At 44.0% G+C, this 14,217-nt stretch overlaps 1 protein-coding gene across 2 annotated transcripts in view; it reads right to left on the bottom strand.

Annotated features, from left to right (window-relative positions):
• Window positions 1–14,217, bottom strand: part of MED23 (mediator complex subunit 23) — a 96,270-nt gene that overhangs the window by 76,519 nt on the left and 5,534 nt on the right. For both annotated transcript variants that reach the window (XM_040350438.1, XM_040350437.1), the window contains exons 2-5: window positions 12,203–12,234; window positions 9,675–9,762; window positions 5,353–5,477; window positions 1,216–1,327 (exon numbers count right to left, since the gene is read on the bottom strand). In XM_040350438.1, coding sequence (XP_040206372.1) covers window positions 1,216–1,327; window positions 5,353–5,477; window positions 9,675–9,762; window positions 12,203–12,234 — 357 coding nt within the window. The remainder of the gene's footprint in view (window positions 1–1,215; window positions 1,328–5,352; window positions 5,478–9,674; window positions 9,763–12,202; window positions 12,235–14,217) is intronic.

Raw genomic sequence — 14,217 nt, forward strand, 5'->3', positions numbered from 1 at the left:
CACCTAGACAAACAACTTTATAACTATATAGATATGCGAGATCAGAGTACAGGGAACATACCATCTTCCATCTGTCATATAGGGATGCAGTACAGTCTGACTTACTGAAAACCATACAAGTGATCAAAAATACATAATGCATGCTTCAACCAAAGGCAGGAAACATGCAGTTAAATCTTATAAATATATTTCTGTCTCCTTAGGTTTGAAAACATTGTGAAAGCCATCACTCCATCTACCTTCCCGTTTATAGAAAATGCTGTTGGGGACAGCAAAGCCGACTCTGGTCCCTGCTGAACCTTCCTAAATTTGAACCATCTATGAGCAGGCTGACTGCACCCAAGTCAAACCATCGATCACCTTGAGTACAACCAGCATGTCAGATTTTTAGCATGCGATTATAACCAGGAGTTATAGCCACCAGCAGTAATCACTGTGTTATCCTGGCAGGGAAAGCTCCCCATGCCCCTGCCCAGACAACACAATAGCTACGTGTCAGGAATTACCCCATCAACACTGACTGTCAACCACGGGATGCCGGAAAGAAAAAATGCATAATCTATAGCTTGGCAGGGGAAAGTGTCACGAACTTCAGTAAAACTTAACAGGTGTTTTTTATCTAGTCACAATTCTATTTAACTTAAAGTGGTTGTAAAAGTAAAAAGAATTTTCCCTAAATAGCTTCCTTTACTTTAGTGCAGTCCTCCTTCACTTACCTCATCCTTCCATTTTGCTTTTAAATGTCCTGATTTCTTCTGAGAAATCCTCACTTCCTGTTCTTCTGTGTAACTACACGCAGTAATGCGAGGCTTTCCCTGGTGTGGATATATGCCTCATGAGGGGGAAGGGGGCGAGCAGGAGTGTCAGGAGACCCACTAACACACAGCTCCTTTCTCTATCTGCAAAGTAGAGAGTGTCCTGACACTCCTGCTCGCCCCCTCAAGAGGCTTTCTCCACACCAGGGAGAAAGCCTTGCATTACGGTGTGGAGTTACAGACAGAACAGGAAGTGAGGATTTCTCAGAAGAAATAAGGACATTTAAAAGCAAAATGGATAGATGAGGTAAGTGAAGGAGGACTGCACTAAGGTAAAGGAAGCTATTTAGGGAAAAAAAATGTTTTCCTTTACAACCCCTTTAAGTTTTGGTTGAACATGCATTTTAAAACCAAACAGATAAAGCATACAGGAAAATCTAAGGAAATGGATGACACATACCTTATAATCAACTCCGCCAATGATTTTTAGTACAAGTTTAAATGTCAGCACCCAAAGTTGTGTTTTTTCCCACTCCAGTGCATCGGAATTTACCAATGCTTCACATACCATTCTGAAACAAGTAAAACAAATGCTTTAAACATTAATAAACATTTACTAGTTTTGTTTTATTAATTTATTTTTATAAACGGCGATGAGCTTTTCCACAAGCCTATTAATGGTCATTATCATTACAAAACTATTATGGATACCAGATCAAATGCTTATGTTTTTTTATTTAGAAGTGGGATGCATCTGTTTTTATGGATAAACGCTTGTATTTTAGGGTACAGGAAACTGCAAAGGCTAGAAAAAGAGAATTACAAACTTCTACTCCCGGTAAAAATACCTCAGGAGTTGGCTAGAGATATTATATCAATCATTAGAATGTGTTACTTTACATAAACCATACAAAGTAGACCCAAATAAGTGGATATTGATAACCACTTAAAGTGGAAGTAAACCCTCCTATTTTCAGCCAAGGAAGCTGCCATCTTGGCCTCTGTTTAATCTGCAACTGCCACGATGCTGCACATGTGATCAGTTATGAAACCAGCCATTGGATGGTTTGACAGTTTGGTTGAGAGCACAAGCAAATGTGACACCTAGCATTTCCGGCATGCCCGGAATGTTAACTGTTTTTTTAAACTATCAAATGGATGCGTTTACTTCCGCTTTAAGGACCAGGCTTATTCTGACACCTTTTGTTTACAAGTAAAAAAATCTGTATTTCTTTGCTAGAAAAATACTTGGAACCCCCAACATTATAGGATAGATAGAGATATATATAAAAAAAATCTCTCCCTCTCTCCCCGTATTTGCACCAAATTTTTTTTTTTTAAAACATTTTTAAAAAAGGTCACCAGTTAAGAGTAAGGCCCCTTTTCACATGTGCGGACCGTATGTCCGCTTTTTCATCCATCCGTTTGCGGATGAAAAGGGGACATACATTGGTCCCTATGAGATCGCGGATGGTCCCCGATCTCGTCCGCCTCCGCAAAGATCCGATTTTGCAGACGGAAGAATACCCTATTTTTCCTTCCGTCTGCGGATCGGATGAACACGGACAGACGGTCTGTGTTCATCCGATCCCCCCATAGGGGAGAGCGGGAAAAAAGACAGGGCGGCCCCTGCACAGTGTGCGGGGACCGCCCTATAATCCGCCAGCTCAGCAGGGATCAACGGAGCGATCCCCGCTAAGAAAACGGAGCATACGGATGGCGGATCATTACTGATCCGCCCCGTGTGAAAGGGGCCTTACAGAGGAGGTCTAGTGCTAGAATTATTGCTCTTGTTATCATGTTCGTGACAATACCTCATATGTGTAGTGCAAACACCATTTACATTTGCGTACACGACCTACGTATGGAGTTCAGCACTGCGCATGAGCACGAGGGAAAGGGGAGTGCCTTAAAAAAAAAAAAAAAAAAAACACACATGTATTCATTTTATTACTTCTTTATTTTTACACTGTCCCTTTAATTGATTAATCACTTTTATTGCTATGACAAGAAATGTAAACATTCCTTGTAATAACAAAGCATGACAGGTCCTCTTTATGAAGAGATCTGGGGCCACATCTCTCCTCTAAAATGGAAAGCATCAGATCCAATGCTTTTCCACAAAAAATAAAAAAAAATAAAAAAAATAAAAAACAGGGGCCTTGTTAATATCGGTTTGTGAACCGTGACAACGCTCACGGCCCCCCTAGATCATAGAGATAATCTGAGGCCATCTTTCAACTGCTAATCTCTATGGCCAGACGCAGCAACCACCGGATCAGTTTCCAGGCCTCCTGATGAGCCGGAGAAGCCCGAGAACCACTGAAAAGCTGCGGGGGGGCGAGCCCACTTCTAAAAGTGATACAGGAGCTAATCAACCACTCACTTTAATTGGAAAAGCAGCAGCTGGGGAAAAAATGTAATACCGGAGTTAAGGCATCTAGCTGTAGAAATAACTCCAGTATACCATTAAAAATGTATTTTCCCATTTAGGCAGTCGGTAAGTGATTTTTGGATTCTAGAAAACTGGCAAGTATATTCAGCAAGGCTTTTGTCATATTGTTATAATGTATATTATAAAGCCAAAATCTAGCCAAATAAGTTGTCTTAACTATTCAAGATTTTTATTGTAGCTCCACAGCCAAGTAAAATATCGCCATGGTTCTATAAAATTCATTATATAGCATTAAAGCGGGGGTTCACCCTATGAAAAAAAAAAAAAAAAAAAAAAAAAATAATGTTTTCTTCTAGCATACAATTCGGCATAGTAGCGCGAGCTACAGTATGCCTGTTTTAATTTTTTTATCCCCGTACTCACTGTTATATCGTACATAGAAGATTCCGACTGCCCACGGGGAATGGGCGTTCCAATCCAGACGGAAGGTGATTGACGGCCGGCTCTGGCGCGTCACGCTTCTCCGGAAATAGCCGAAATAGGCTTGGCTCTTCACGGCGCCTGCGCATAGTCAGTGCGCAGGCGCCGTGAAGAGCCGAGACCTACTCCGGCTGTCTTCGGGGAGCGTGACGTGCCAGAGCCGGCCGTCAATCACCCTCCCTCTTGAAAGGAACGTCCATTCCCCGCGGGCAGTCGAAATCTTCTATGTACGATATAACAGTGAGTACGGGGATAAAAAAAATTAAAACAGGCATACTGTAGCTCGCGCTACTATGCCAAATTTAATGCAAAAAAGTTGTTCTGCAGGGTGAAACACCGCTTTACGTGTAATGTATGCATCGAGATCAACTCATTTTACTATAGGTAGAATGGCCTCTCTCTCTCTCCTACTACATACTGTATAGAGGGGTCTTACGCAAAAGTCCACTTTGCATTTTAGCTTTAGTGTAAAAACGTCTAGATAGAATAGGGTAGGGTTAGAAACTATCACGTTTTTATTCCTGTGTTCCTCTTAGTGAGATTAATTTAATTTCCTTATTTCCTGTTCTTGCGACAGTATATCAGAAGGGCAAAAAAAAAAAAAAAAAACACAATGTTAAAGCAGAACTTCACTCAAACTTTGATAGTGCTCTGTGGAACTTCAAAATTATAAAGTTGTAAAAAGGGATATCTACAAGAGGTACAGCAAAGTGTTTTTTCACCTTTATGCATAGGATGCATTAAAGGGGCTGTAGAGGTAAAAAAAAAAAAAAAATCCTTAAATAGCTTCCTTTACCTTAGTGCAGTCCTCCTTCACTTACCTCATCCTTCAATTATGCTTTTAATTGTTTTTTAATCCTCACTTCCTGTTCTTCTGTCTGTAACTCCACACAGTAATGCAAGGCTTTCTCCCTGGTGTGGAGAAAGCCTCTTGAGGGGGGGAGGGGGCGAGCAGGCAAGTCAGGACAGTCTCTACTTTGCAGATAGAGAAATAAGCTGTGTGTTAGTGGGCGTCCTGGCACTCCTGCTCGCCCCCTCAAGGAGGCTTTCTCCACACCAGGAAAAAAGCCTTGCATTACTGTGTGTAGTTACAGACAGAACAGGAAGTGAGGATTTCTCAGAAGAAATAAGGACATTTAAAAGCAAAATCGAAGAATGAGGTAAGTGAAGAGGACTGCACTAAGGTAAAGGAAGCTATTTAGGGAAAAAAATGTGTACCTTTACAACCCCTTTAAGGTGAAAAAACACAAACCTTTACAACCCCTTTAATGTCCCAGAAACCTCACATCATTACTCTGTAATAACTGCTTCTACCCGATGTCTGCGAAGAACAGCTTTGGTTTACTGCACAAGTGGTTTCTAATCAAATATCAAAATCTACAAAACTGAAGTAATATTCCGTATGACATGCCAACATCTTTACACTGTAAAGTTGACAGCTGATTCTCCCCCCCCCCCCCCCCTTTCAACAAAATAATGGGTGTAATGACTTTTTAAGGGGGAGGAAAAAAAACTGTATTATGTAACTGGATTTGCTTGCTTCTTTGTTTCACCCATGTCTGCTGTTCTTCACTCAAAACAGCTGAACATGGGTACATTCCTCATGTAGTCTAACCTTTCATGCCACTAGCCATTAAAATAAAGAATGCCTCGAACAATGGCTTGTCAAAGAGAGAGTATCAAAACATTAGCAGGAACAAGTAGAAGAGTAGGTGTACATACTTCGGAGGAAGTACAGCAGTTTCCACTGCCATTGCCAGACAGTCATAGAGGAAGGAGATTCTTTTCGGACTGTGCTGCCCATGTATAAACCTCACAATCCACTGCACACATTGCTCATGAGATTCCTAAACACAGAAAGACATAATGTACAAAATGAAAAATTAGCTTACAGAATCAACAGAAAAATAATATATAACTGTCGTCTCATATTCTTTATTTAATAACCATTTCAATACCAGGCACTTCCTACCCAGGACAATTTTCAGCTTTCAGTGCTGTCGCACTTTGAATGACAATTGTGCCGTCATACAACACTGTACCCAAACTAAATTTTTATAATTTTCTTCCCACAAATAGAGCTTTCATTTGGTGGTATTTGATCCCCACTGGGGTGTTTTATTTTTTGCTAAAGAAAATATAAAAAATACCGAAATAAAAAAAAAAGGTGTTTCTTCGTTTCGGTTATAAAATTTTGTTTTCTCCTTCACCGACGGGCACAGATGAGGCGGCACTGATAAGGTGGCACCGATGAGTAGGCACGGATATGTAGAATTGATGGGCACGGATATGTAGTACTGATGGACACCAATAGAGTCCAGTGGACCAGAGTCCACTGATGTGGACTCTGATTGGCAATTTATTGGGCACTGCCAGGGGGTTATGATGGGGCACTGACTGGGCACCGATTGTCAGCTTTTAGGTACATCTGATGGGGCTGTGCTGATAATCAGCACAGACCCCCCCCCCCCCCCCCCGGATCGGCTTTTCCTGTCAGCGTGAGTAGAGGAATGTCGTTTACCGGCACTTCCTGGTTCACGTGATGATCGGCTGTGATTGGTCACAGCTGATCACGTGGTTAGAAGCCTCTGACAGAGGCATCTTATCACGATCGGAGAGGTGGAGTGTCAGACTGATCCCCCGCGATCGCCACACTGCGCGCCCGTCTTATCCTGCTGTACGTCAATAGACGTCCAGTCAGGTTAACAGAACCACTTCATGGACTTCAATATGCTATTGACCGGGCGGTAAGTGGTTAAAGTGGAACATTAGTCAGAAAATTAAGTCCTACTAGATCACTTTAGGCTGGCCCCTTTTGCAGGTATAGCTATGTAAAACATTAAAAATAAGTTTCTATACCATTTAAAATCCAGTATAACACGGTCTTGGCCTGCTCTGCACATGCTCAGTTGCCCCGTATTTTTAGGCACTGTGTCAAATTTCTAGAGGCCAATCTGCAGACAACCTTAAAGCAGAATAAATTAAACCCTCCAATCCTCAACAGCCTAGGATGCTGCTTCTGTTAGATCAGCAACTGCCATGGTGCTGCACATGTGATCAGTTATAGTATACCAACCATTTGATGGGTTGACAGTTTTGTTGAGGACACAAGTAAAATGTGACAGTTAGCAATTCCGGCATTCCAAGAATGTAACGGTTTTGTGAAACTGTTAAATCAATGAGTTTAGTTCTACAATTTACAGCACACACTCATTTTGGTAGCATAATTATTAAAGTGGAATGTACGTTCCTTTTTTATCAAGTTGTTATGGGTAAAGTTCCACACTTAGTTTGGCATAAGAGAGCTTTATCTTTATCCCTGTGACGCCACCTACCAGTAGCCTTTTGATTGGATCCAAACACCAGGAAGCTGAAGTGGATTACCAATCATGCAATTGCTGACATTTCCTGTCATAGTGGCTACAAGATTGGGAGTCCATTTGATCACAAACAGTGGCTGGGAACTGCTGGTGACAGCTCAGTGAATGTGCTGGGAGAGAGCTCTGAGCACAGAACCTCATGAACTCACATGTGCCACTGTGGCTTGCCGTCAAGGCCCACTCACCCTATCATTGCATATATGCGTTACATGGTCAGCAAAAGGTTAAAACACCATCAGCCATAGCGGTGTTTGTAAATAAACCAAAAGTGCTACCCTGTTTAATGCAACGTTTTGCCCAAATTCCTAAATTAGAAGTTCAGGCTATTCATAACTTAAAAACTCTGGGCCAGATTTAGGTAACCCATACGCTGACGTATCTTGTGATACGCCGCGTAAGTGCACAGATGCGCCGTCGTATCTATGCGCCTGATTCTTAATGCAAGATACTCCTGAAATGTGGTTTCGTCCGACCGATGCAAGTTCCCTACGCCATCGTATCTTGGGCGCATATTTACGCTGGCCGCAAGGGGCGCTTCCATTGATTTACGCGTCGAATATGTAAATGACCTAGATACGCCGATTCATGAACGTACTTGCGCCCGTCGCAGTAAGCTACGCCGTTTACGTAAGGCGTACGTCCAGCGTGAATTTATTCCACATATAGGAGGCGCATCCCATGCAAAGGTATGGACGACGGAACAGCCGTCGTATTTTACGTAGTAGTACGTGAATGGGGCTGGGCGTAGGTTACGTTCACGTCGTAGGCATTGAGCCGTCGTATCTTAGGGAGTATGTTCAACGCGATTCTGAGCATGCGCCGTTCGTTCCATCATTTGCATGGGGTCACGGTTCATTTAAATGGATCACGCCCACCTACTTTGAATTAAGCGGGCTTACGCCGAATGATTTACGTTACGCTGGCGCAACGTAGGGAGCGAGTGCTTTGTGAATATTCAGCTTGCCTCTCTGGGATAAGTCGGCGTAGCGCATATGAGATGCGTTACGTCAGCACAAAGATGCACCGATCTACTTGAATCTGGCCCTATCTCTCTAAATATTACTCTATCCCGTGAAAGGAAGATGCTTATACATACCTATTCAAAGTGTGGCCAGGTCACATGATCAGTTCCTAGTGGGGGCTTCAGGGCAAAGGAGGAACAGGTGACAAAGGATGCGCCATATTAGGACTATGGTTGACATCACAGCCTTTGTCAGCAATCTCTGTTCTCCCCAGAAACAGGTCACTGAGATCATGTGACCAGACCGGAGCCATCTGGGAATAGGCAAGTATAAGAATCTTATTTTTACAGGTTAATTAGAAGGGGGTGGAAGCAGTTTTAAGCTTAGTTAGGAAAATCCTAAAACTTCCGCTTTAAATGATATGTAAACCCTAATGATGATATTTTATTTGCATCCTGCTAAAAATACAATTGATTAAGAGTTTTCTTATATGCAAAAATATGTCTATTGATTTTGCCAGAAAATCTTGTGAGGTGACAACTTCCTCCCAAAAAAGGGTATGTAGACGAGGAGTAGGCTGTGTCCTTTGTAATCTATCAAAAATGAAAGGAGTTGTAAAGGCAGGTTTTTTATCTTAATGTATTCTATGCATTAAGATGAAAAACCTTGTGTGTAGCAGCCTCCCAGCACCCCCTAATTACCTACCTGAGCTTCATCTCTCTCCAGCTATGTCAACCAATGTCTAAGCAGCCGGGACACTCCTTATTGGCTGAGACACAGCAGCAGCGCCATTGGCTCTCACAGCTGTCAATTAAAGTCAGTTAGCCAATCAGGGGAGAGAGGGGCTCCGTGTCTGAATGGACACATGAAGCTGTGACTCGGCTCCTGTGCCACCATAGGAAGCTGCTGACCGAGGAGGACCCGATAAGAGGGAGGGGCCATAAGCAGCAAAGATTGACCCGAGAAGAGGAGGATCTGGGCTTCTCTGTGCAAAACCAACTGCACAGAAGACGTCTAAAAAAGGTTTGTTGTTTTATTTTTAAAACAAGACTTTACAATCACTTTAAGTAGGCAGGGCTGACACCACAAGCGTAGGATTACAGAGCAAAAAAAAAAAACACTAGGGAATTCATGAAAAGTATCAAAGGCACTCTTTAGAAGTCCCTTGTTCCTCTGCAGGACAAATATTGGTATGGGTGACAGATTCATGTACCTGTTGGGAACAGATACATGAACCTCTTGGGAACAGATACATGAACCTCTTGTACAAAGGGTTTGGCACTGGGGCTGGATTTTTCACACTGCCAACACTATCCTCAGTGCAAGTTTAGACCCTTGTTAGCTAGGACACTGTTGGCCGTGTAGCTGACAGCGTCATAGAAATGGACGACTCGTCCCTATTCAGCACCTCTCAGGAGATTCTCTATCTAAGAGCTGAAAGTAAACAAAGGGGTGGGATACTAGAAACATCATTGTCCAAATATGGCCATTGAACCAGGAATCATAGTTGCCATCTGCTTGACGATCTAGTGTAGCAGGTATATATAAAACACAAGGAAGTCCAAACAGAATTCTAATCCTATTGCAGGTAAAACAGTAATGTGCAATTTGCCGTTTGCTTGTGGTTCAGTAACACTGCAAGAACACCATCTTCTGACTAACATTAAAAAAGCCACAATGGGTAGTTACATACAGTACTTACTTGAGGAAGGTCACCCCAGAACTGTCTGAATGCCCCAAGGCAGCTAAGTAACTTTGTCCTTTCATCATCTGGTGTGTCCATGAACATGCTAGAAAAAATAAACAAAGATAACATATCACAATATATATATTGTCTGCGCACCGTCTGCGCCTCCCTCCCCCTTTCCCAAGAATGAGCAACATCTGTGCCCCCCCCCCCCCCTTCCCAGGGCTTAGCACCCTCTGCGCGCCCACCTTTCCCAAGAATGAGCAACATCTGCGCCGCCCCCCCTTTCCCAAGGCTGAGCACCCTCTGCGCCCCCTTTTCCCAAGGCTGAGCACCCTCTGCGCGCCCCCCCCCCTTCCCAAGGCTGAGCACCCTCTGCGCCCCCCCCCTTTCCCAAGGCTGAGCACCCTCTGCGCCCCCCCCCCTTTCCCAAGGCTGAGCACCCTCTGCGCGCGCGCCCCCCCCCCTTTCCCAAGGCTGAGCACCCTCTGCGCCCCCCCCCCTTCCCAAGGCTGAGCACCCTCTACGCCCCCCCCTTTCCCAAGGCTGAGCACCCTCTGCGCGCCCCCCCCCCTTTCCCAAGGCTGAGCACCCTCTGCGCGCCCCCCCCCCTTTCCCAAGGCTGAGCACCCTCTGCGCGCCCCCCCCCCTTTCCCAAGGCTGAGCACCCTCTGCGCGCCCCCCCCCCCCTTTCCCAAGGCTGAGCACCCTCTGCGCGCCCACCTTTCCCAAGGCTGAGCACCCTCTGCGCGCCCCCCCCCCCCCTTTCCCAAGGCTGAGCACCCTCTGCGCGCCCACCTTTCCCAAGGCTGAGCACCCTCTGCGCGCCCCCCCCCTTTCCCAAGGCTAAGCACCCTCTGCGCGCCCCCCCCCTTTCCCAAGGCTGAGCACCCTCTGCGCGCCCACCTTTCCCAAGGCTGAGCACCCTCTGCGCGCCCACCTTTCCCAAGGCTGAGCACCCTCTGCGCGCCCACCTTTCCCAAGGCTGAGCACTGCTGCATATAGAATTAGAGGAAGCCAAAAGCAAGACAGATTTACCTACTTATACTGTGAAAAGATACTTATATTTTTAAAGAACACACAATGAAATGAAATGAAATTTTCTAGATCTGGCTGTAGTTCAAAACTAGAAGAAGATTGCCACACAGCAGCAAATTTGATGCATGTTGGGGCCTCTCCCTCTTTTGCATTAGCTATTTATTGCAGTTTGCAGAGACCTTCAAAAAAACAGGTTGGCAGCATTTTTGGATGTTTCCAAAAACATCAACTGTTTTACAATAACGAAAGTAGCTGAACTTGTGCTGCCAATGCTTAAAGCGGATCTCCACTCTAAAGTGGAGTCCCGCTGATCGGCACCCTCCCCCCTCCGGTGTCACATTTGACACCTTTCAGGGGGGAGGGGGGTGCAGATACCTGTCTACAGACAGGTATCTGCACCCACTTCCGGCCCTACGATACGGGCAAAGGACGGGTTTTTTTTCCCCTTCCCGTCCGTCCCCCGTTGTATGCTGGGAACACTCGGCTCCCAGCACACAGCGGGAGCCAATCGGCGGGTGCAGCGCGACTCGCGCATGCGCCGTAGGGAACCGGGCAGTGAAGCCGGAGCGCTTCACTTCCTGGTTCCCTCACCGTGGATGGAGGGGGGAGCAGCAGGGTGACGAGCGATCGGCTCGTCATCTGCTGCAAACACCGCTGGACTCCAGGACAGGTAAGTGTCCTTATATTAAAAGTCAGCAGCTGCAGTATTTGTAGCTGCTGGCTTTTAATATATTTGTTTAGTGGCACATCCGCTTTAAGCAGAGTTATCAGTCCTGCCCCTTGAAGACAAGGCAGTATTGATAATTCCACTGTGAAGTTTCAACAAGTTAGGCCTTTGCCAACACAGAGTGCCACTCACTCCTCAGCAGGAAAAGAAAGAGGCAAGAGCATGCAGGATGCTAAAGCACATAAAGTATATATATTTATATTTTAACATAGGAGTTTAAATATTTTAAAGTCTTAATGCTCACACTTCGGTTTACCTTTGCAGCCCTATTGTTCCCAAAAAGAGTAAAAATGTTGCCGCTTAAGTGATACTATAGGTTAGATTTTTTTAAAATAACAAACGTGTCATACTTGCCACCACTGTGCAGCTCGTTTTGCACGGAGTGGCCCCGATCCTCATCTTCTGGGAAGATTTTGGGAAGGAGAATTTCTGCTTCTGATCGTCTAGGCGACCGTATCAGAAGTGGGAGCAGGCATCGGTCATATTTGGGTACCTGATTCCCCCCCCCCTCCTCCCCAAAAGCTCAGTTTCACAAACAGGACACAGGGAGGAGGCCTTAAAGTAGAACTTTGCTTTAAAAAGAATATCAATATCAAGTCCCTAAAGTGTCCCTTGTAAGCAATAAGCTAAATACAAGCTGTCCAGAGCCAAAAAAAAAAAAAAAAACAACACTTGAAAAGGGTAAGATTTTTTTCCCTCTGTAATACCAGAGCCATTCTATTTTTGTTATGGGGAAAAGCAATTTAGATGGACACTTTGAAACAGACAAGGCACCTACCCAGCAAAGGCCTCTTCGATGATCTCCGTTTTCTACAACAGGAAAAAAATAAAATAAAAATCAAACATAATTAAATGTCATTAATTCATATTCATGTAATGTGAAATACTTTCAAAAGACAAGCGACACAAACACAGACCATTTGGTATGTAGTCTATAAATACCAAGTTTTGTATCTTATTTAGAACAATTTATGCTTTCAGCTTTTCAGGGAAGCAATGATGACTGAATCTTGGGTTCTGCATCCTCCCTTGGATTAAGTGTTTGCCATTGAGAAAATAATAATAGTACTAAAAAGGTATAAAACAAAACAAAAAACTACCCAGTTTTTATATTTTGCTAAAGATTTTGCTCCATACCACTATTTTACACCCAATTAGAAATTACCAATATTGTAGTGAAATAAAGTTAAGACAACCCATTCATTATGAACTGGCTGCCAAAACACCACAACAGATAAAGGGAAAAAAAAGTGCATCCACCTATTTTTTTAACTGCAGCAAACCACAACACACATAATATGCATTGCAGTACCCCACGGTGTGTTGGATTCTACTGTACAATGTATCGGGGTGACATTCACAATGAACGCATCACACAGAGCAGGTGTGTATCTTCATGTTTAGTGCAAGTTACCACAATACACAAGGGTAAATGTGTCCATAATAAAAAGAAAGAAAAAGCAGGAAAAAAAATAGAAAGAAGAAAACCAAGTCATTCTTGTGCAAGGGATGTGAGATGTTTTAGGCGCTTCTTTGGCCCTTCTGGCCATGAAGTACTGCAGTGTGGAATGTGGCAAGATAGCTGCTCGAAGGTATCCAGGACCATCGTGGAGCACAAGCAGCCGGCATTGAGGCCCATTCGTAAGTCGGGGGACCCCCTGTAGACAATTCCCTTCCAAAGTTAGATTGCTCCAAGAGTTGCGCGATTAATCGTAAAAAAAAATGCGATCTCGATACAACCCCCTACACAATCTTAATCCAGCATTACCACAATTCATGTAACAAGTGCAGAGCTGTTACAGCTGCTTACAGTTGTCACAAAAAAAATAAACAAAGCAGCTGGCAATGTTTATCAACAACCAACCACTGAAAGAGATATACAAAGAAACACTATCTTTATGTTCATTTACAGATTAAAGGGATGAACTTTGGTCTGTAAATGAGGTCAGTTTAACCGCTTGAAGAATAAGCCTTTTTTTTACATTTGTTGCTTACAAGTTAAGGATTGACAGACCACCCGTGTCCACCATTATTGTTGAGCTTGTATTTCACCATTATCCTGTTAGTAGCCCATTACGGGGGCTTGATTAAACTGATACTAATCTACTACACTTAGCAGCGCTTTTTCTCCATTTCTCAGCTGAGAGATTAACCACTTATGGACCATCTCACAACTTTTTACGTTGTTAGAATGGCACTGACAGGCATAAGTATGTCCCCTTTAAGATGCCGCTGTGTGGTGGCGCGCTCGCGACCCTGCCGCCTTCTTCGTGAGTCTGACCGTGGGTCCCATAGTCTTAATCGGCGCGGGGATACCCGCGATCGTCTCACGAGACATAGAGCGGGGAGATGCTTATGTAAACAAACATCTCCCCGCTCTGCCTAGTGACAATGACAGTGATCACCGCTTCCTGTAATCGGAAGTGGTGATCACTGTCTTGTCACACACAGCCCATCCCCCTTACAGCTAGAAGCACTCATCAGGGCACACTTAACCTCTACAACGCCACCTATTGGTTAACCCCTTCACTACCAGTGTCATTTTCACAGTAATCAGTGCATTTTTATAGCACTAGTCGCTGTAAAAATGACAATGATCCCAAAAATGTGTCAAAAGTGTCCGATGTGTCCGCCATGTCGCAGTCACAATAAATAAAAATCGCTGATCGCCGCCATTACTAGTAAAAAAAAAATAATAAAAATGCAATAATTCTATCCCCTATTTTGTAGACGCTATAACTTTTGCGCAAACCGATCAATAAACCCTTAATTCGATTTGTTTACCAAAAATAC

The sequence above is a fragment of the Rana temporaria genome, chromosome 4 (assembly GCF_905171775.1).
Source record: "Rana temporaria chromosome 4, aRanTem1.1, whole genome shotgun sequence".
NCBI classification, from domain to species: domain Eukaryota; kingdom Metazoa; phylum Chordata; class Amphibia; order Anura; family Ranidae; genus Rana; species Rana temporaria.